Source organism: Humulus lupulus, chromosome 9 (assembly GCF_963169125.1).
Source record: "Humulus lupulus chromosome 9, drHumLupu1.1, whole genome shotgun sequence".
In the NCBI taxonomy this organism is placed as follows: domain Eukaryota; kingdom Viridiplantae; phylum Streptophyta; class Magnoliopsida; order Rosales; family Cannabaceae; genus Humulus; species Humulus lupulus.
The window spans coordinates 129972538-129997931 of NC_084801.1; the positions used below are offsets into that span (position 1 = coordinate 129972538).

At 30.8% G+C, this 25394-nt stretch overlaps 2 protein-coding genes across 2 annotated transcripts in view; both read left to right on the forward strand.

The window, feature by feature from the left end:
* Positions 1-2527: 2527 nt before the first annotated feature.
* On the forward strand, positions 2528-3937 carry LOC133800046 (protein FAR1-RELATED SEQUENCE 5-like). The gene has a single exon (XM_062238026.1). It carries the CDS (start codon positions 2528-2530, stop codon positions 3935-3937), a length of 1410 nt encoding a protein of 469 aa, XP_062094010.1.
* Positions 3938-4018: 81 nt separating this feature from the next.
* The window catches only part of LOC133800047 (protein FAR1-RELATED SEQUENCE 9-like), a 61534-nt gene continuing 40158 nt past the window's right edge, over positions 4019-25394 (forward strand). Inside the window, exon 1 of the mRNA XM_062238027.1 lies at positions 4019-4508. Within this exon, the coding sequence (XP_062094011.1) occupies positions 4019-4508 (490 nt within the window). The remainder of the gene's footprint in view (positions 4509-25394) is intronic.

Here is a 25394-nt window from a genome sequence, read left to right on the forward strand (position 1 = left end):
CCTCCTTCCTTCTCATTGGGCCTTGCAACAGGTGACAAATAAGATTGCATAAACTTCTAAATTATAGTTAAACATTTATATAATTGTTAATTTCAACCATAATACCATCATAGGAAAAAATAATTAGTGATTGAATATATAATTAAGCATAAATATTTAATAACTCTTTGGCAATAAATATATCGTTTAATTTATTGAAAATGTGACTAAAAATTATTTTTTATAAATTAGAATATATCAAAATTTTAGCCGTTATAAAATAATTTTTAATTATTAGTAGTGAATAATAAGGACCACAATAGAAAATAATTATTTTTATTAAAACTTTTTATGAATGTATCTAAAAATAAAATGTTAATTCAAATTGTCATGTCAATGAATGATGACAAAATCTTTTAGTTTGGTGGTTCTTATATTTGGTGGGTCCACAGAATTCAATGTATAATGGACTGTCATGCCACCTAATTTACTATTGAAACTATTGGCAGAATAGTATGTGAACAGTACTTCCCATGCCGTGGCCTTACATTTTTAGGGTCCACTTAATTTAATGTGGCATGGCATGGACACATTTTACTATTGAAAGTATGGGTCAAATAGTATGTGAATAATACTTGGTGACTAATAAAAATCAGACTACATGAAATGAACACCTATATAATGGATGGTTGGTATAGTGCATTTATTGGTTAGAGATTTATGCATAAACCACCAAGAAGACAACTTTTCCCCCTGAAATTAATTATGTCGTCCGGAGAATGTGGTACTCCAAACAGTGCATGCCCGATGCATTGCGGGAGCCTGGGATCGTCAAGGATGAAGGCTTCATCAATCTCGACTAAATCCAAACGTGCTTCTGTTAAGTGTGTTAATTGTTCTAATTGCACTACTATTAAGGATAAGTTGTAAGAAGAGAGGAGGCTGATGAATAAGGCCTATAGACTTTCTAAGGAAGCAAGAGACCTCCTGCTTGATTTGTCAGATTTGATCTACAAATTAACAAAGACAACCAATCTTGCAAATGAGCACATGAAAGGTATTGAAACGGTGGTCGATAATATGAACAATCAATTGAGTATGGCCGCATGTTTGAACTTGGACAATGTTGATTGATCCGACAACTATTACCAGACAATGAAGCCCACATCAACCCATTTTCACTATGTTAAGTATTTTTAATTTGTATCTACTGGAGTCTTAACTCAGATAACCTTACTTGGTCTCTTAGGTTATTTAGTGTTTCAATATGTTGTGGTTGAATTAAAAATACCATGTAGTATGGATATTAAATGATTGTGTGTACTTGTACGAAAATGTCATTATGACAAACTTTGTGGTGATGTGGTTAGTTTCTAGATTTTAGTAAATGTTGACTATTTTACATTATAAAATATGTTGAATGGATTTATTGTTTTAACTATTGTAAGTCACAAGAAACCACTAGTCGACAACACAAAGTTTACAAATTAAATCAAGTAACAACCAAAATTAGAGGATAAACATACATGGCAAAATAAGGGTCAATTGTTTAATAAAATATTTTCATTAAAAACATATATTTCAGGTGGCCCAAAACATCAACTGGGCCTCGTTAAAAAAGGCGTACACTTTATTCAACATTAAATGTCCCAATAAATATGTCTACCTAATAACTTGCTTGGATAAAAACCTGTATCCCCCAACTTTAAAATTTAACCAACAGCACATTTTGTGTTCACAATTCAATAGAATATAACAAAATCTGGAGGATATGCCAAGTTTACCTTCAAAAGTTTCAGTGCACAAATCTCCTTGAACAAGGTGAGCATAATCTTTATTTTATTCTCTTCAATCAAACTAAATTTATGTTGACATTATTTTAATTTGAGTATGTCTCCTATTTTATGTGGGAACCAAATAAGGGCTATAATTAAAGTAATAGAAACTGACTATATTTTTAAACAGCAATTTCATGACTCAAAGTTTGTACACATGCACATATGTAACTTTCAAGGTTGTCATAAACAATCACTTAGTTTAGATGTCAAATTTTAATTTAGTTAAAAAAATCATTTTATTATTAATTTAAATTCTTTTTTATTTTCAAAGGAAACTTGTCTTAAGTCTATTAATGCCCACATTCCCTCATCATTAGAAATTCTTCCAATATATTGACTAGCTCATTTTATTGGGCCTATTGTTTAATCTCCTCAATATCAATGGAAGGCCCAAATAAATCTTACACTTGAAAATGCATTGGCCTTTATTATTTACGTTCACATTTCCTTTAATTTGGGTATGTCTCCCATTTTCTATGGGAACCAAATAAGGAAAAATTATAATAATAGGAATTTTCTTCTATTTTGAAAATCCAGTTTCACATTTGTGCCATGTTTTTACACACCTTTGCACTATCAAGCTTTTTACCAATATCGACTGAGTTTACAAGACAAATTGTATGTATAATGGGCTATGTAAAACATACAATAACTCTATTCATAATATATTGCCTAAAACTTGGCTTTTCTTTCCCAGATTTAACTTAAATATGGACGAGGTAGGAAGTTTGCAAGAAACATCAAATTGGGAAAATATACTACAATCTTTGGGGATTGAGAAACTCGCAAATGATATTGAGACGGAGGATGTCCAGGGAAAGGTCTTGGAGTCCCTTGAAGAGTGGGAGGATTTTTATTACACATACTCTTTGTGGGTAGGCTTCAGTGTCCGCAAAGCAGATGTACGGAAAAAAAATGGGAACATCACCATGAGAAAATGGGTATGTTCAAAAGAAGGTTTCCGCAAACACATGGAAATTGACAAGGCCGATGGGAGCAAACGAAAAACATCTATTACTAGGATTGGTTGCCAAGCTAGTTTTCGAGTCGTAATGATGCGCGATGAAGGTCCGTGGATTTGCAAGGAATTCCAACCTCTGCACAACCATGACAAGGAAGCATTAGATGAGTTGCGATTTCTGAGATCAAATCGTTCCGTGTCAGAAACCCTAGTTGCTCAAGTGAGGTCAATGAACCAAGTTGGGATAAGAACTTCACACATAATTTTCCACTTGGAAATGCAGTCTGGTGGGTACGAAAGGATGCCTTGCCAGCTACGAGACGTTTACAACAAGGTCGCCCATGTCAAAAGAAAAGATAAAAGATGTACAGATTCAGATGGTGCTTTGGGATATTTGGATTGTCTGTCAAAGAGGGATCCAAATTTCTTCATTCAATATCAATGTGACGTGGACAACAGATTGGGGAACCTATTCTGGGCGGACGGATATTCTCGACGGGATTTCGTCGCATTCGGTGAGGTTATTGGATTTGACACAACATATTTGACAAACAAATATAATAAACCCCTGACAATTATTTTGGGCGTCAATCATCATTTCAAGACCTGCATATTTGGAATGGCACTGCTTAACTCCGAGGATGAGCAAACTTACTTTTGGTTGCTTGACAAATTTATTGAATGCCACAATCATGTAACACCAAAGGTTGTGGTGACAGATGGAGATGGAGCTATCAAAAATGTTGTCTTGAAGTACTTCCCAAATGCAACTCATCGGTTGTGTGCGTGGCACCTGTGTACCAACGCTTTAAAAATTTCAAAAGACCCCCGATTCTTACAAGGATTTCAAGATGTCGTGCACAACTATTACACAATAGAGGAATTCATGCAAAAATGGGGGGAATTAATACACAATTTTGACCTCCATTCTAGCCAATGGTGCACCAACGCTTATCACAGTCGTCGTTCATGGGTAGAGACATACCTAAGAGGGAAATTTGTCCCCGGAATGCGGACCAACCAAAGATGTGAGTCCATGAATTCAAGTATTAAAAAATTCCTACATGCAAGTTATAGTCTCCGTGAATTCGTTACCTCGATTGACGTTGCTATGACAAAGTTGAGGCACGTCGAGAGAGAAGATGATTACAATAGTTGATACAGTAGTCCTCCAATACCAGGTCCCAAAAATGCTCTTAAGACGTACCATGAGCAGTGTGCCAAATTATACACTAGAAATATGTACTATAAAGTGGCTGATCAAATCAAAGCGGAACATGCGTACTTTGTCAACAATTGTGAAGACAACGGTGAATCATTCTCCTACAGTTTGTCAAAGTTCCAACACGAGGATAGAGTGTACAACGTTCATTACCACCCACAAGAGGAGACATTCACCTGTCACTGCTTGCTTTTTGAGACAGACGGCTATCCGTGTAGACATATTTGGGCCGTAATGAAATACCGTCATATGAAGATAGTACCACAGTCTCTCCTGCTGAAACGGTGGAGTAAGAATGCAAAAGCAGACCTCCCCCTCGAACTAAAGCAACACTCCACAGAAAAGCAACAGTTATTTGAAATGGCTAGGCAGGCATCCCTCGCTTTGGATACAAACTTGTTGAGCTATTACGCTTCCAAGTCTGAGCAATCTTACACCAAAGCGAAACAAGAAGTGGCAACACTAACTGCAATGTTCAAGGATGCAGTTCCATTGGAATCAAACACCGGTGACAACGACTCGGGACGATATCAAACCTATCAAGAAAATAAAAACATTACCAGGGACCCAACACCTTGTAGAACTAAAGGATCCGCCTATGCAAGAAACAATAGGGACAATGTTACGATAGATATGTCGGATGGAGCCGTTAAAATTAAAAGGAAGTGTTCGAACTGTTATTCTGCAGACCACAATCGAAGAACATGCCCTCAGCTGGTCGGTCTACCGCTTCCTCACAGTCAACAACCCTCACCAAGTAAGAGAGCTTAGCATTCGGCTAAATTCGACGAATCTAGATGACCATCGAACTTTATGACAGAATGATAGTGCAAATTGACTAAGTGTCTATTTTCGTAGGCTTTTTGTCCTACTTAACAATTAAAGTGTTTTGTAATGGTTTAGGTGGCTGAATTAGTATAACAATTGCATTAATGTAAGTGAATTCAAATTGTAGCTAAATAGTAGATTTGTTTCAATGGTAAAAAATAATTGATTATGGCAGTTCAATCATATTTGTAATGTTTTAGAAAGATAGATTAATAATAATCAAATGACCAATCCTAAATATACATTCCTTTTTTAGTGACGCTTCACTCTAATTGATAAAATTAGATAACAAATTGATTGTAATCGTTTCTTTTCTTTCTCTTCATTATATACCATGCGTATCACTATTATTCAAATTTCATTAATTGTACATTAAAGAGTAAATTAGTAAAAATATTCATCTTCACAATTAAAATGAAGGATTTCAAAATATGACATAATTACACTTACTTAATCATATCGTGTAGATTCGAGCCTACTATCTATACTTACGAGATTTTAATAGTAAGTAACTTTGTTAGCTTTTTTAATTGATTGCTTAAAGTATATATGCTTCTCACCAAATAGGCATAAAATCATTAAAACCATGTTTAAAGCATAATATTAATATGAATTAGGTAATTAATTAGGATAAAAAAAAACAAAAAAAATTTCATTGTTAATGCAACTCACCAAACTTGTTTATTACTATTACAAATTTACCAATATTATTCTATTAAGTAAACTAATAATATTGTTATCTTTATCGTTACTTAGGATAAAAAAAAAGTGTTAATTAGTTTTGATTTTAGCAGTCCTCATTGTTTTACTAACTTTTCACTACAATATTCAATACTACGTCTTTTGATATATTAATTGATCACTACTTTGTCTGCTGGTAACATAACAAAAGGGGAAGATATATTAAATAAAACATCTTCATTACAAAAATTTATCTTACGTGCCCCATTCATAACTTTGGGCCTAATAAAAATAAATCTCAATTTTAAAGTTTATTTCACTGTAATAGACCCTTTTCGTTTGGGTCATGCTCATGGACTCGGACTGGCCCATCTACCTGTGTTAAACAGTATGTGTTGCGAAATCATAAACAATGTGCAAAATAGTAAGAACAATGTACTAAATGTACAGTCAATGTAAAAAAACAACAAATATGTTATGAAGCTGCAAATTACCAAAAGACCAAAAGACCAAAAGTTCAAGAAGTACAATTACCAGAAAACCACCCCCAACGTGTAACTATTCACATTAAATATTATAAAACCGGTTATCTCCGGTGGCTTGCACAGTTGCATTAACTGTGCAATGGGACAAACTACACTATTTAGCCTCACTTTTTATCAGAAATAGTGTTACAATGTCAGTGCAATAATAGTACAAATTGGGGCCCCCTTTGACTATTTTCTGACTGAACCGTTCCGTGAACGGAATATAATCCAATGCCATATATATATGATAGTGATTTTAATGTTATTATTTTCTTTTGTAAAGTTTTGTTTGCCAATCATGATTATGTTCACCAATAATAATACATAATCCTTTATGAAAAAATTTGCTACTACCAATAAGTTCTTTCAAACAAAAGTTTCTTTAAAAATTGATTATTTGAAAAAATATATATATTTTATACTCTCTTAAGTATTATATAGTTTTATGAAATAAAGCTTCGGAAAGATTAGCTTGAATCAATATTCTAATTAAGTGGCAAACCAGTCATGTTCAAACCCAAAAGAAAAGACTAAAGTTAATAATAAAAAAGTGAAAAAAATTACAAAATCTTATATACGTGTGAATTTTGTTTTTGCACACATAACACCATATAAAAATATATTCAATGCCAAGACAACATAGTGTTATAAATGATTATGTTTTTACAGTGGTTATGTTTCAAAAATATAAAAAATTATATTTGTCATTAATTTTTAATGGAGCATATTATTAATTAATATGTTAAGATGTACAATACCACTTCATATGACATATTGCTATTGTTGTAAATCAATATCAAATTCTAAATAATTTTCATTTGAAATAAAACATGTGAGATCTAATATTTATTTATACCAATAATAATATGACACATCAAGTAAGGTTAGGTTACCATTAATAATATTCAATCTAAAAACATATATAGAATTTTTTCTCTAAATATATATATATATATCTTTATATATATAAATGTGAGTTTAATAGAAGTGGTTAGTTTCTTTTAAATTTAACATTTTTTTTTATTGTTTTCTAACATCGTTAGTTTTAAAGTCATCTAAATAAAGTAAATAAATTAGAAAGATAAAAATAAATTCTTCTAAATAAGGTAAATAAATTAAAAAATAATGAGCCATAATATTATTTATTTCTTTCAAAACTATAGAAAATAGTTTGACTTTTTTTTTTTTTTAAATATGTTTGTGTCACTCTTTTATAATATATGACATTGTTTTTTTATTTAAAATTTAAATGATAATTAAAAAATATAATAATTTCTAAATAAAACTAATCAAACATTCATTGCATGTTGCTTATACTTAGTATATATATAAATGAGAGGAATAAATAACATCCGCCCGATTTGTGACGCTATTAATCAATTTTTTGTTTCAGTTCCCAACTAACGTAAATGTTTAGATATGGTCAACGACGTCAGTCAACTTCGTTGACTGGCATGCTTGACTGACGCGAAGTGACATTTTTCTAGTAGTGTTTTACATAGAAGAGATAACATGCAAATTCATTTAATAAATGAAATCTTTTAAAACATTATTCTAAAGAATAATCGAATTTTAGAAAAAAAAAGATTAAATTTCTTTATTACTAAAACGATGATAAAAATACGTAAAAAAATGACTTTATAATGTTTAAAAGAACATGACAAAGTTAAATTTGATGTTTTCTGCATCACTTTCAATTGTTACTAACAAATCATTTTACTAATATTACAATAATTATAATAGGATTAATATTAATTCTTTCTTTGTTTGTTATTATGTGTAAATCAATCATATTGCGACTTTAAACATAGTATAGAGAAATCGTTAAACCAGATGGGACAATGTGTTAAAAATTTGGCACACAAATTATATATTATTATTATCATCATAATACATTTGAGATTACATTTGTTTAAGAAGTTGCTTCTTCAATAAAAAATAAAAAAACAAAAAACAAAAACCACCGCTAAATGAGTTTGTAGTGTATTGATAAATTCTACAATTAATCATATGATTTAAACTATACATAAAGAGTAGATGGATGAGTATGGCATGATTTATAAATACTATATAATAATAATAATAATAATAATAATAATAATAATAATAATTATGTATGGACAATGGACCCGATATTATATGATTTGTAATCTTGTATGAGTCGAAATATACTGTGGTACACAACAAGTATTATTATTTATAATAATAAAATATACTTGAATTAAATTTATAAATTATTATATAAATTGGGTATGACAGAGGCAACTAAAGATTAGGGAGCGAAAAGATAAAATAAAGATTTGAGAGGGGCAATACATAATTTTTTAAAAAAGCCAAGGGCCCCCTTGTCCCACCAAATGCATCCGTCCCTAGGTGTATGAAATGAAATAAAAATGATAAACATCAAAACTGTAGCACTTGTACATCATCATTATCACCGATTTAGTAATAGAGCCATCTAGCTAATAAAATATGAGTATTTATTTGGTGTCTTTAAGTTTTTTAATATTATATGAATCGGTTCATCGTAATTAGTGTGTGATTCTCAATATTAATTATTAAATTAAATTATATAAACTCTAATATTGAATTATACTAATAGTAATATGTTATTTTCATATGAAGTTTAATACCAATATCACTCTGGTACCCCTCATCCTTTCTCATAATATATATAGGACATTAAGTTATTACAAATTCACTACAAGTAAATTTGAAGCCATTTTTCGGATTTGAGGATTTTTGAATTGTAAAGAGTATATTGTTTGGGTTGAGTATTTACTTTTCAATTATTTTTATATATAATGTTAATTTTGAGTATTAAAAATATTTTTAGAGAAGTTAGAAATCTTAACTTCGTATAAAAGACCTTCTGACAAGCTATTTTATATATTAGACTAATTTTTATAATTATGAAGTTATATTTAAAAAATAATTTTTTTATTATTATTAGTGATCTAAATACTTTAAAAATACTTTTATATTATAGTTATCCAAACAAAACAAAAAAATCAGGCAAATATTTTACATACTTATCTTCTGTTTTTAGATATAAACAAAAATAAAAGCTTTTCTGGATGAATATTTATATATATATATATATATATGTATATAGCCATAGGTTGGTGATATGATTATTAATACATATATTTATATAATTTGAGATGAGGACCACCTTGGTTATCATACATTTATTATAGTTGTCCATTGGAACTACACTATTAATTATAATGTCATACGTAGTAGGAAAAGTCTACAACATCATGTATCATGCCATGTGCGTAGTCTCAAAACTACACAAATCAATATGATCAAAGAGAAATATTGAATTTTTTTCCCAAGTTGATTTGACTTGATTTTACTTAAAAAAAATATATTTAGGAGGAATATTAGAATAATTCTAACAAGACACGTTAATGTGCCTAATCCTCCATGAGTTGATTTCTCACAATTAATTAGTGATATTTAATATTAATTATTAAATTAAATTATGTGAGTCTTGATATAAAATTGCATCTTCATGTGATGTTGAACACTAGTGCCTCTTAGCATTTCTCGTTTAATAAGGAACTTTTGAAATCATTAAGATTAATTTAAAATTTATTGATTATTTTTAAATGCAATTTTTGGTGTGGACTTAATTTGGATAATACATAGAGCTCCAATAATGTACGCTATAATGATCTATTGAGTATTTAATTAAATTATGTTGGTAAAATATGAGTTCATACAATTTAGAGTTGATGTTCATATATTATTGATGCTAAAATTATATTTATTAAGATTTATAGGGAGAGGATCACGATGGAACTTATAATAAAATATACAAGTGGGATCTTTTCTATTTGTTACAACTTAAAATAACAATAAAGACACATCTAAATTCTTATTTGGATTCAAATAAATGTCTCCCTAAAATCATGAGAAATGTATCTAGACCTTGTATATTCAATAATAAATCCTTAGAAATGATATGAACTTAAAGTGCTGTTGATTTCTCTTCTCCATCATTACTTCAGTGAGTTATCATTCTATTGCCACCTCACAATTCCACCACTAGCTAACTTAATGGTTGAATTCAACTCTCACGTCGACGAAGTGATGTAGACTTATGTGACAAAATGTACTGTCACACTTTATAATATATAATTGAGAGTTATAAAATTAGACATATGTGTGTGCCTAAATGTAATATATTTTGAGTTACAAAATCAGTTACAAATTTATAACTCACAAATATCACCAAATAATGTGTAGATTTTATGTTACACATTTTTTATTTGAATTGATCAAAGCCATTAGTGATATGACTGTTGATGACATGATTTTAACCCCCACAATGTGTTTGGAGGTTACAAAGTCATGTGGGAAGAGTATAGAGTCGTTTGGAAAAATGCACAAAAGTGATATGCTGAAAATTGGCCTGTGGTCGCGGCCTGGTGGACAGATGCACACGGCCGCAACCTGGTGGATAGATGCACACAGGCGCGGCCATGAATGCTGGTGGCCGCGGCCAAAGACGTGTATAGCCAATTTTACACTCCTTTTTCCACTTTGAACAATTCTAAAAACTCATGTAACTCCCAAAACTCCTTTTTTAATTCCATAAAAATCCAATTAAACATTGGTAACAACCATAAGGGTTGGTGAAATTTGAAATTCAAAAAGTGTCTTAAAACTCTATAAATAGGAGCATATTGCTCACTTGTAAGATAATACTATTTCTATACACTAGAGCACTGGGCTAGAATTACACCAAAAAGACTTGATTATTCCATAGAGCTATTTCCAATATTGAGAGAATCCCTTAGTGCTTGATAGGGGGAAATAAGCTTTTGGGCAAATGTTGTAAACCTTGTTCAAGTTGGTGATCATCAATGCTCTTCACTTTGGTTGTGTGAGTGAGACAATTTTGCTTATTGTTCTTGTTATTTCTTATTTCTACTATTGCTTTTATCTTCTCTTCTTCTATTTTCTCTTTACATATTTATTTGTATATTTTGTTTTAGAGTTGTAGTTCTTATAATTCTCTTCTTCCTCTTATTTCTACATTTATTTGTATTTTGGTAATTGAGTTGTAGTCTTATTTAATCAATAATCTTGTCTTTGTATTATTTTTCTTAAAGTTGTAAGAGTCTCGCTATTTTCCATTGAGACAATATATATATTTAACATTCAAAAGCTTAATCCATTGTTTGTTTCAATGGAAGGTGAGATCATCAATATCATGGACTAATACCTAGTGAGGTTGGATAGGTTTGATGAATCCAATTTCACTAGGTGGTAAGATAAGATAAGTGTAAAAGGTATACACTATTTTATATAATAGTAATGAGATTGTATTAGCATTCTTTCATATGTTGATATACGAATAAATGTGTAGTTGTTAACATGTTAGCACAATATGAGATACATTGTGATATAGTTGACATATCAATTTGTGAAAGTTAATGTGTAATCCTTAGGAGTGAACTTTTGACATGATTTTCATAATATAGGGATTGTAAAACTTATTTGTATGCTATAGGTGAGATAGTTGTACATTGATATGAAAAATATGTTTTGAGATTTTATAAAGCATGATAATTTGGTAGTTTTGACATGCCTATATATCAATTTTGCGAATCAATAGAATATATCAATATGTGGATATGAGAATTATTGTATGATATTTGTGATATACTTACAATTAATTATGTGATTCAAAAATGCATGTTAATATAATAGACATATGTTGAAAAATTATATGAAATTACATTGAGACATAATTATGTTAATATATAAAAGTATATTGATATATACATGTGAATTATCATGATTTTATGGTGTGCCATATAATATGATTATTAGTAACCATTTATTTGGTAAATAAAAGAATAATTTAAGAAATTAAAATTTCTCATTTAAGTGTTGAGCATCTCAACTAATGAGATAAGAAAAGATGGACCAAAGGGGGTTACATGTTTTATTGGAAGTGTCTTGCCATTGCAAGAAAAATAAATCTCATGGTGGATTAAAAAATTGTGGGATGACATATTGACTCATAAGGCTTGGAGTCTAAAGTATGAGCAACTGGAAAATATTTGAGAATTATCTAGTGACAATAATTCTTAAATATTCAACATCTCAATGAGGAGACATTACAAAATTGGAGAAGCAATTTTGAATCTTAAAACAAAACATAGTGAATGAATTGATGAGAATTTTGTTCATTTTGGTTAAAGATAATAAAATGGTTATATGATTAATTTAATCTCAATGAGGGGATATTTTTAATTGTAAAACCAATTTTAAAGTATAAGAAATCAAAGTATTTAAATAAATCAATGATGATTTATTTTCCTTGATTTAAGTGTTTTTGACATCTTCAAATTGATCTTAGTGAAGAAAATCAATGGATGTCAAAGTGGTGTTTTCAAAAGAATCTCAAAGAGACTCTTAGAAGATGCAAAAAATTTGTTTAAGTGATTTTGAGATTATTTAGACAACTAAAAGTGAAAATTAGTGATTATTTGCTTGAGAAATTTTCACATGGTATTTGTGTTCACACATTTCATTTTGTGAAATATAAAAGAAAGAAAACCAAGTGGAGGATACTTTCAAAGGGGTATATCTTGCTTTTGCAAGTATATAAATCAAAATAAACTAACATTGATGTTTTGTTTATCTTGATCTATTGAGAGTTTATCATGTGGCTTAAAGGACTCATAATGAACTTTGGAAATTATAAGTCTAGATTTATCTTGGAAGATAAATGACTTAATAGAAATAAAGAGATTTCTATTTAAAAGTGATATTTTCACTTTATGTGAGAAATGTGGGGGGTGATGCACCAAAGTTAATCAATTTATTTTGTTGATAATAATTAATTAATTTGGTTATCCTATCAAATAGGTGATTTGGAATTCCACATTCTAAATTACTTTGGCTATATGTGTATAGAATGAATAAATCTAGACATGTTTGATGTCTAAAGTTTATGTTTGTTAGATATTTGGTTCAAGAATGAATCAATATTAAAACATAACAAGGGGATTTTTAGAAACAAAGAGATTTCTAGAATTAATATTTAAGAAAAATGTTTATCTTGGATATTGAAGTATAAAATAGTGGGGGTGTTGGCTATGATCAAAATCACTATTTTAATGGTATAACTATTTTAATCAAACTATAGCTAGCAACAAAGTTTGAATAAAATATTGAGAGTGTTTAAGTATGCATATATGAGAAAATAAATGACTCAAATTGAATTATTTATACATCTCAAGGGATGGGACTTAGACTCCCTAAAGAAATTCATGGTTGATGGTAACCTATCTTAATGCTAGTAACCAAACTAGTATTATGTTCAATAGGTAATAACAAGTCAATCAAGTGAATAGTAGTAGTACTCAAATTTTGTTCCATCTGAGATATGAATGCTAGAGTGTTACCAAAATGATGGTTAAAACCGAAAGGTTTTTTTTAATAGAACTCAATCTTGAAAATAAAAGTATTTTAGGGTAACAAAATACTGTAAAAGTTCTACCTATATAGACCTAGGGGTGGTGCCACCCCTTATGAGAATTGAGAGTCATTCTCAAGAAAAGTATATGAATGGAATGTGCACATGGTCATTAATGGTGCAAAAGAGAGACATTGAGGTCTCAAGTGAAAATAGAAAATGTGTGTTTATTATCACCAATTTGTTATCAAGGGATAGTGGTTCAATGCTTCGGCAACTACAATTTCAACAAACTTTGTGATAAGTACACTAAGGTAAAATTCAAGTTAAAAGACATTTTACTTTATGCACCAATGAAAATGTTTCTATAGAGAGCAATTATTTAATCAAATGGGGGAATATTATATTTTATTATAATGTTTGATTGATAAATAAGTGTAACAAAAATTGATTATTTAATCTAGTGGGGAAATGTTATATTATTTCATATAATATAATATTAGATTAAATAATGTGACAAAATGTGATTTGTCACTCCTTGTAACATATAATTGAGAGTTACAAAATTGGACACATGTGTGCCCAAATGTAACATATTTTAGAGTTAAAAAATCAGTTACAAATTTATAACTCCCAAATATCATCCAATAATGTGTAGATTTCATGTTACACATTTTTTATTTGAATTGATCAAAACCATTAGTGATATGACTATTGGAGACATAATTTTAACCCCCATAATGTGTTTGGAGGTTACAAAGTCATTTGAGAAGAGTATAGAGCTGTTTGAAAAAAAATGCATACAAGTGATATGCTGAAAATTGGCCTGTGGCGGCGGCCACCAGTGTCCTTGGTTGTGGCCTGGTAGATAGATGCACACGGCTGCGGCCAAGAATGCTAGTGGCCGCGACCAAAGACATGTGCAACCAACTTTATACTCATTTTCCACTTTGAACGGTTCTAACAACTCATGTAACTCATTTTTAATTCCATAAACATCTAATTAAACATTGGTAACAACCATGGGGGTTGGTGGAATTTGAAATTCAAAGGGTGTCTCAAAACTCTATAAATAGGAGCCTATTACTCACTTATAAGATAACACTATTTCTATCCACTAAAGCACTTGGCTAGAAATACACAAAAAATGCTTGATTATTTCAGAGTCCAATATTAAGAGAATCCCTTAATGCTTGAGATAGAGGGCAATAAGATTTTGGGCAAATGTTGTAAAGCTTGTTCAAGTTGGTGATTCCCATTTCTCTTCACTTTGGTTGTGTGAGTGAGAGAGTTTTGCATATTGTTTTTGTTATTTCTTATTTCTACTATTGCTTTTATCTTCTCTTCTTCTATTTTCTCTTTACATATTTATTTGTATATTTTGTTTTAGAGTTCTAGTTCTTATAATTCTCTTCTTCCTCTTAGTTCTACATTTACTTGTATTTTGGATATTGAGTTGTAATCTTATTTAATCAATAATCTTGTCTTTGTATTATTTTGCTTAGAGTTGTAAGAGTCTTGCTATCTTCTATTGAGGCAATATATATGTATCTCTAACAAAAACAAGCACAACATTTACGAATTTGGTTTCTTGGAGACACAATATTTTTGTTTACGATGTTACAAACTTGGGTTTTTAGACACAGTGTGTAATGCCCTACTAATCAGGGAACGTTACGACGTGTGTTTAAAATAGTGTTGGACTCGCTAAATGAGTCATTTGGACTAAAACACGCGATTAAGTAACTAATAACTCATGTATTAAAATTTTTGGCCAAAGGAATAAACATTTCCATTAAAAGCTTTAGTCTTTACATGAGATCCCAAAATAGAAGTTTAAAAGTCGTTTACAACTCAAGGATTACAAAATAAGCTGACCTAAGCGACAAAACAGGGTCCAACCCTAGTTCCTCTACGATATCTCGGCCGTGGCAGTCGAGCAGACTACATATGTACACACTACCCCTAACGCTCTCCAACTCATGGCTGGTCAAGCTTCTCCTTACCCTTACCTGCACCACATGGCACCCGTGAGCCAAGGCTCAGCAAGAAAACTTAATTAAACAGATTCAAATAGTCAACAGAGTATAAGCAACATGCTTAGCAGTAATAACTGCAACGAAGCAGACACACTATACAAGTATGCGACCACAAAGTCACACAAGTGCGTATCACACTTCTATTTATTTAAGTGGCATCTGAGCCAGATAAGTGCATAATACACTCCCAGGGTGGCCTGGCCATAGCGGCCTACGTTCTGCACACATAGTGCCGACTACGGTTTATAAGCCGAGCCTCCAATCAAGAATAATCATACATATAGTATATTCATCATATAAACAAAAGCAGTGTATTCCAGTATACTTAACCAGATATTCACATGAATAATTATAATCATGCTCATTAATAGGGGCCCAAGCTCTAATCATATCTACATTTAATGATTAAACCAAGCCCTAATCACATATCTTACGTATCTGGTGCAATTTTCTTACCTCGAGCTTCGTGCAAATAAATCAACCAGAATCACCCCCAATTATCCCTTACCTGAGCCTTGTGAAAACCCTAGTCACAATACAATTATACATTCAGCCAAATTTACCCCCAAATCCTGAGCTCCAATCTAGACTCTAACTCCCACAACTACTGTCTCTAGTTAACTGGGCGCTAAGAATGTCCCCTGAGCCCCAAGCGGGCTCCCAAATCGTATTCCTGAGCCCCTGGGCTTTACTCTCATAATGCAGCAAAACAGTCTTTCGGGGCACCTGGTGCGGTCGCGCCAACCCCTGTCGCAGTCGCGCCCCTCAACTCGAGACCCAATCCCTATTTAAATTCCTCTCTCTGGGACACTAGCGCGGTCGCGCTACAACCTAGCGCGGTCATGCTAGGTCGCCCGAAATCCAAAAATTTCCCAAAACAAAGTGTTCTTCCCCAATTTCCAAACTCGCGATTTCTCTACCCAACCAGACCAAATTTCGACCTAAGAACATGTATTCCAATAAAATTTCAACAACATATCTTAGGCAACCAAAACCCAATTCTCATCTCAGCACAACACAACCATAAAACTCAAAACAAGAAATCAAAGCTAGAAAACCCAAGAACACCATTGAAGAATGAAGGAACCACAGAGTTACCCTAATTCCCTCTGCCCAATCTAAAATCCTGCAGAAATCCCTAGCTTAGCAGCTCTAAATCCCTCAGCAAGCTTCAATCCTTTTTCAATTCCTTTCAAGAATTCAGCTTGGCCTAGCCTTAGAGTCTCCTTGAGTGCTCTTCCAAAGTGTTCCAACAAGTGAGAATAGAGAGGGAAAACGTGAATGCACCTTCTCAAAGGCTGCTACCTACTTTGCTAACCCATGTGGTCAAATGACCACATTGCCCATTGCCCCAATTAACCTCAAAGTTTACTCTCAAGGGAAATTTAGTCTTTTGGAATAATTCCCGTTAATCTCAAATTAACATGAATTCCCACTTAATCCACTAAACCCGAGTACTCACCAATTAATTTCCATTACTCAATAAATCCCGGTAGTTTACTAAATTACCAAAATACCCCTAAGCTCATCCCGAGCCCGGTATTTATCCCATTGTGACTTTTCCGCTAACTTGTTCACTAGGATCGCCTCGTGCTGGGTAACTCAAATATATACACATAATAGTATGATCACAATTATAAATCACATATATTTATAATTATACCAACAATGGGTCAAAATTACAAAAATGTCCTTCTAATACAATTCACACAATTCACATAATAATATTGTCTTAACACATAAATACATAATTAACTCAATTATTGCACTCCTGGCCCCCTAGTCAAGGCACTAAGCCTTATTAAGGAAATTAGGACGTTACACAATGGTTGCATTATAAATAGTTACGAACTTTGTTTTTTGAGAAACAATAGTTTTGTTACTAATGGTTAAGAGTAGTTTCTAAACTATAAAAAGAAAATCTAGAAACGAATAGTTTCTGTTACTCGTGTTTTTACCAAAATCTCTCACGTGAGGCGTTCTCGGGGGCATGTGGTTGTCTTGAGACACTTGTCACGTGACTATCTAGTTCTTGAGCAGACAACTAATAACTACTCAAAACCTACCTAGGGTGAAGGTCGACTAGCTCAGGCAGTGACAACTTACATCTGAGATATTCCCCTATGTGTCCAAACCTCAAATTCCTCTAAGAGACTAGTTCCTTGGGCATTGGTGAGACTTACTAAAGAAGTCATGACTAAAGAGTAAAGACAAAAAGGACATACGGACCACAATCTATCCAAAAAGCAAGCATGCCCACCTACCACTGACAACTTAGTGGTTGCAAGAGAAGATTTGTTGTTTGCTCCGCACACTAGACAATTTGGGATGTCTAAAGAAAAAATCACACTCAGGAAGTGGAGGTGCGCTGCCTAACACCTCATAGCATTTCCCAAGACGTGGTGGTATAATGTGTGGACGTAATATTAGGGAGGAGAATATGATTTTATTTATTCTCAATAAAATTGAAAATCTGTACAAGATGAACTCAATGGAACAACCAAGACTCAGTGAACCAAGTTAAACAAACTAGCTAAAACAACTAAGCTAACAAACTCTTAACTAACTAACTAACCAATTAACTAATTTTAACATTTCCCCTCAAGATGAAATGTACAAGTTTTTGACATTCATCTTGGAGATGAGGTCTTGAAATTGAGTAGGAAAAAAAGGCTTGATTAAGATGTCAGCAAGGTTATTTTTTGAACGAACATGAATAAGCTTTAGTTGACCATCTTGAACCTTTTCTCGGACAATATGACAATCGATGTCAACGTGCTTTGTGCGCTCATGGAAGATGGAATTTTTAGCTATATGGATAGTTGCACTACTATCACAATACAAAACAATCAGAGTGTTATGTTGGATTCCAAAGTCCTTTAAAATTACAATCAGCCAAGTGATCTTACAAGCTGCATTTGCCATTGCCCTGTACTCGACTTCTGCTGAGGGCCTAGAAAAAGTTGGTTGCTTTTTTTGATTTCCATGGAATGAGGGATTGACCAAGGAAGACACAATAGCCTAAGATTGAGCGCCTAGTATCAATGCATGTGCCCCAATCAACATTTTAAAAAAGTTTGAGTTGCAATGGATCTGTGGTAAAATTAGTTTCAGCAAAAGCATTCAGATGAGTTTTAGAGTGAGAAGGAAAAAATAGCCCTTGGCTAGGAGTTCCTTTTAGGTACTGTAGGATTTTTTGAGCTTCCTGAAGATGAGGTATTCTTGGAGTAGTCATGTATTGAATAAGCTTATTGACTGCAAAGGAGATGTCAGGTCTTGTGATTGTTAAGTAGATGAGTTTGCCAATGAGACTATGATATTGCTTAGGATTGGAAAGGAGTTCTCCTTCATATTTGCTGATCTTAATTTTGGGTTCCATTGGAGTGGAGGATACTTTGGCTCCCAAGTAACCTGTATCATTCAAAATATGTACGATAAATGGCCTTTGAGACATAGAGATCCCGCAGTTATATCTGCCAATCTCTAAGCCTAGAAAAAAATTCTTAAGTAGCTAGGGCCTTCCAACTTAAAACTTGAATTAAGTTGATGCTTGAATGCATTGGAAGTTGCATCATTATTTGAAGCAAGAAGAATATCGTAAACATATATTAGGACAACAAGAAAGTGTTGGAAAAGCTTATACAAGATCTTTATTTATTTTCATGTATATCTAATATTAAACAAATTAATACGAGATAGCCTAAAACATGTTTCTAAAATTGAATTCAAAGAGAAACAAATAATATAATACTTACAGTATACGCAGCGGAATTAAGAGTCCTTCCTTCAGTTTCTCTAACTCTTGTATCCTCTCTGTCGTAGAGTATTATCAAGAAACTGAACCAATCTTCTATTTTCTTCACGATCTTCCAATGTATCCTTAGAACCACCTAGACTAGTGTGGGAAATTCTCAACACATGAGATAGATATAGAGAGAAGAAGAGAAAATAACAAAGAGGCTTAGAAAAGGACTTGTGTTTAGAGAGAATCTAAAACTATCAGAAAATCTGACTTGTGACTTATCAAGCTTCTGTTTTGACTTCTCTCTAAGCACTCCTTTTATAGACTCAATTAGGCCATTTAATTTAATTAAAAAATCAATAAAATAATAGCCATTTTGAAGCCCTAGGTCGAAATTATCATGGGCTATAGGCCTGTGAAATTTCTCATTTGATTATAAGCCCATGAGACTTAAAATCAAGGCCTGTATTATTTTCTATTGATTTAATTAATTAAATAATTATTTAAATCCTTTATCAAATTAATTATTTATAATTTGAACCTTGATTTAAATTTATTTATTAATTTAGATACCAATTTATCTTAATTAATAAATCTGCCATAATTTCTATTTTCTTCTCAAAATTACACAACTCTGTGAAACTACCCAAAATTGACCTGGTCAACTTTGATAATTCTAATTGATGATTAAATCAATTAATTGAGACTATCTAGATGATTTTATCCAAGGTACAATGGGGATCATGGGCCTATGAAATCAAGCTCCAATAAGTTATCATAAATTTAACAAATAAATTTACTAACTTATTAATTCCTCATGACTCCACTATAGACTTGGAATTGCACTCTTGAATTCATAGAACGCTCTATATAACAAATATAGATACGCTATTAATTATCCATTGTTACAACCATAATTGTCACTCAATCCTCTATAGACGGTCTACAATGAGATAGGACTAAAATACTGTTTTACCCCTCATTGTATTTTATCCTTAAAACACTTAGTTCCTTGTAAATGATAATTCAGTAAACTAATTTAATTACTGAAATGAGATCTCTATCATTTAACACCTTGAACCAAACTAAAAGGAAACCATCATTTCACTTCTTCATCAGAAGCTATAGATGTTCATATCTATGATTAACACTCCCACTCAATTGTACTACCGAGTTCCCGAGATGTAAGTATGGGCTAGTCCGTAGGGTAAGCTGGTAACGAACAAGTCAAAGAACTCAAATAATACAATCAGTTAGAATACTAACCACTCAGAATTGAGATTGAATTGACCTATGGTCAACTATATGATATGACTAGAATAGATAATAACTGTATGTTTACTTATCTTATCAACTTTCAATATCGGTCCTGTCCGATGTAACAAATACAGCCGATCTTATCTACTTTGCTAATGTTCTGGAAAGAACATAACACTGTAATGTGTAAGTACATCATATCGTAGATTGGCAAGTCAGTGTAAATCCGGTGCACTGACTAATCTTAGGACTAACTTATTTTGAACATATAATCATATTTATATTCCACTGTGATTACGTCACTATAAATAAGATTAGCTATATGCTCAGGATTTAATAGAGGTTTATATTAAACAAATAATCATGAAAATAAAACATGTGAGCAAAGTGATTGACCAAGTCAAAAAAATGATTTATATTCTTTTATTGATAATAAAATGAGATTACAAAGAATTTGAGTTTTAATTAGGGCATAAAACCCCAACAGAAAGATACCTGAAATATTGCGAATGAATAAAGTGTGATATGATTTTGATTGGATAAACCCATATCTAATGAGAGTTTGGCTTGTATAGAGGGTTGTTTTAGGCCATATAGAATTTTGGTTAGCTTACAAACAACATTTGATGGAAGCTCCCCCTTAGGTTGATATCCCTTGGGAAGTTTCATGTAAACATTTTCATTGATCTCTCCATGAAGAAAAGCAAGAGCTAATAACAATATTAAAGGGTTAAACTTTGCAATTTTAAAATATTAAAGTATGAAATCTTTTGTTGGGATTAGTGTCCTTTAAAGCATATGTATTACACAATGTTTTATGAAATAAATTTTAGCGTATATATTTTTTTTATTATTATTAGAATAATATTATATGAATATCAAAAAATTCCCAAATTTGTTATTGTGACTAAAATCTTGTATTGGTACGAGAGGAATAAGATTGCAAGGAACAAATTTAAATAGTTCACAGTAAAACAAAATTATATTGACTTTTTGGATTAAATACTGTAAGTACAGTTCACTAGTATTATGAATACATGTAATCTAGATCCGGAATACTAATGTAGTAGGACATCTTAGTGGAGGTACTTTGTATAAAGTGGTTGTACATGAACGAGTTCCGATATGTTATTAATACTTAATAATACCGTTTACTTTATAAGTATTAATTTAACATATCAACAAGATGATCATATACAAATTGATCTTAATCTTGAAGTTATTATGAACTCTTTTTTATGTCATATGAGTTCTTTGGTTCACTCGTTACGGTTTGTGAGAATGATCAGATTGGAAACTTTTGTTTTGGAAACTCATTGATGTAGATGGCTGGGGACATAATATAAAGATATGGAATCTATACCTTTTCGAGAGGAGTTGAATAATGGTTCTCTTAAGGGTTGGCTTTTGGAACTGAAAGGTTATTGAGCTCAAATTCATAAATCAGTTTATGAATTAACATTCGCTAGTAAAGTTAATGGTACTTAAGGAAACAAGATATAATTAAAGAGGTAAAATGATAATTAATTCCTTCTTTAATTATGAACCATTAATAGATGATTGAATTGTCTGTAGTGATTAAATCAATGTACACTTTTTATATTTAAAAGTACTCAATAAATAAATGTCTATAATTATAAGAGTGCAGTCTCATATTTTTAGTGGAATAATATTGAGATTAATAAATTAAGGTTATTATATTAAAGAGTTTTAATTAATAGTCTAAATTTATTGGAGTTTGAAATTATAGGTCCATAGGTCATCGAGATGGCTCTATCAACCTATTCAAGGTAAGAGTTGAAATTGGGAAGAATCAAGAAAATGACATATTTGGAAGAAATTTATCCTTCACTATCAAATATGTAATTGAGACAAATTAATTAATTAATATTCAAAATTAATAAATTAATTAATATGCTTTTCAAATTTTTTTAACAATAAAATGGTATTTTTAAAAATATCATTTAAATAATTAAGATAATTAATTTTGAATTAATTAGTTTATTTGATTTAAATAATGTGAAAAGATATTTCTGATAATTCAAATTAGATTTGAATTTGAAACGATATTTATTCTTTAATTAATCTGATAAGATACGTTATGAGGTTTATATATTTTTGACTAAATAATTATAAAATAATAATTAAAAGAAAATAGTTGGAACACATCCTTGAAATCATGGATGTGTTATACGCGAACAACAATGCATGCACTGTAGTTGGCGTGTAATAAGGTCCAAGAATGAGTCTTGGATATTTCTTCTATTTATTTAATAATTGATTTATAATTTGAATTTTGAATTTGAATTAATTATTTTATAAATCTATCAGATGGAAATAATTTCATAATACACTTAAAAGAGAGAATATTCTAGAGAAAAAATTCTAAGCTTTTCACAAAGAGAATAATATATCATATTATTTTTCTTTGTCCCTGAAAAATTGTCTCTGGCCTAATATTCCAAGACTCATGAGTTGAGTAGATCTTGTGAATAAAATTTTTTCTCACCATTACTCTTCGTGCCCACACACGTCTTGAGGTGTAGAGATATATCTTGGAAGATCTTCGTCTAAGTACTCAAAAGACTGTGAAATTTGTATTTTAAGATTACCAACTGAATTTAATAAACAATTTATTTAATGCGGAACTATTAATCAATTGTTTGATCGGACAGATATTTTGATATATCAGGACAGAATGCTGATAGACCAGAATATACGAACAAATAGTAAGAAAACTTAAAGTAACGTGACATAAGAAGTTTTTGTTGGGAATAGTGCCCTTAAAGCAATTGTAGTTAACAAATGTTTTAAATGAAATAAATAATTGAATTGAATTATTATATATATAGAATATGTTCGATATTATGTTGATCATATTAAGTAAATATCAAAAAATTCCAAAGTTCATCTATGTGGTCTTAATCTCATATTAGTATGAGAGAATCAATATTGAGATAATGAACTTAAAACAGTTCGCATTAAAATAAAGTTATGGAATCCTTAGATTAATTATTGGTAGTACAGTTCGCTAGCATTATGAATACAAGTGACCTAGATCCGGGTCGCTAGTGTAGTAGGACACTTTAGTGAATGTACTTTATATATAGTGATATATAGAACTAGACCAGATGTGATTTGTTAATACTTGTTTAAACACTGTTTCATAGTATTAATCAAACACATCAAACGATGATCATATACACGATGATCTTAATCCTGAAGTTACTATGAACTCCTATATATGTCATCTGATCCTTTGATTCATGCATTAAGGTTTGTTAGAATAATCAGGCTAAGAACAATTGTTTTGGAGACTCAATGATATATATGGCTTGTGGACATAGTTTAACAGATATAGAATCTATACCTTCTTATAGATTGAATTACGGTTCCCCTATTGGGTTGACTTTTGGAACTGAAAATGTTATGAGTGCTCACGTCGCAAACTTGTTGTGACACAACCTTCACTAGTAAAGTCAATGGTACACTAGGAACAAGATATAGTAAACAAGGGTAAAATGGTAATTTTATTATCTTTTAATTATGAACCATTAATAGAGGATTAACGTTGTATATAATGATTATATCAATGGAAACTTTATTCTTTAATAAAGTACTCTGTAAATATATGTTTATAATTATTAAGAGTTCAATCTCATATTTATAGTGGACTAATCATGAGATAATAATATAATTATTTAATAAAAAAACTTTGATTAATAAATAATATTTATTGGAGCTTGATATTATAGGTCCATAGGTCTCTTGGGTGGCTCTATCAACACCATATCAAGGTAAGAGTTGATACAAGGGTAAAACTGTAATTTGGAAATTTGAGAAGAATTTTATTCTTTGGGTCAAATATACAATTATATGATAATTGAGATTGAAGAATTAATTATTAAAATTTTGAAAATATGTTTATTAATTTAAATATATATAAATAAATAAATTAATTTAAATATATAATTTCGAAATATATATAAATAAATAAATTTATGAAATTAATTATTTTTATTTGAGTGGGAGAAAATAAAATTGGTAAGTCAAAATAGTTTTTGATTTATTGAATTTTGAAAAGATGATGATAATGATGATCATCGATTTGAATTTTGAATTTAAAATTTAAATTTTGAAATATGGTTCTATTCTTTTCCTAGATAATAGCATATTTTGTGGAATGATTGATTTTAATTAAATACATAAATAAAAGAAAAATGCAATATCCTTGAAAAAGAATACTACTATTCACGCATGACACAGTCCAGGGACTGTGCCATGCGTGTAGCAATATACTAATAAGGGAATATACTCATTTGGTACCCTGTGTTTTTGCAAAATATCATTTTGGTACTCTCTGTTTTCAATAATTCTCATATGGTATCTTGTATTTTAAAATCGTACATATTTGGTACCCTAAACTCAGATTTGATAGATAAAATTTTGTTAATATGATCAAACTGTCACCAGTTATATGTAATTATGTAATTAAATTTAAATTTGTAACTTACATTATTGACAGCAGTTTGATTAAATTGACAAAATTTTATCTATCAAATCTGAGTTTAGGGTACCAAATATGTACGATTTTAAAATACAGGGTACCATATGAACATTATTGAAAACAGAGGGTACCAAAATGATACTTTGCAAAAACATAGGGTACCAAATGAGTATATTCCCTACTAATAATGTATTAGTATTGTTTTTATTTTATTATTTATTTAATTAATAATTTAAAATAGATATTTTCAAATTTGGTAAGTTAGATATTTACCTAAATCAATTCATATCATCATTATGATATTATTATTATTATATTACTATTATTATTAGGAATAATAAGGTAATACATAATCTCTCTCTATATATA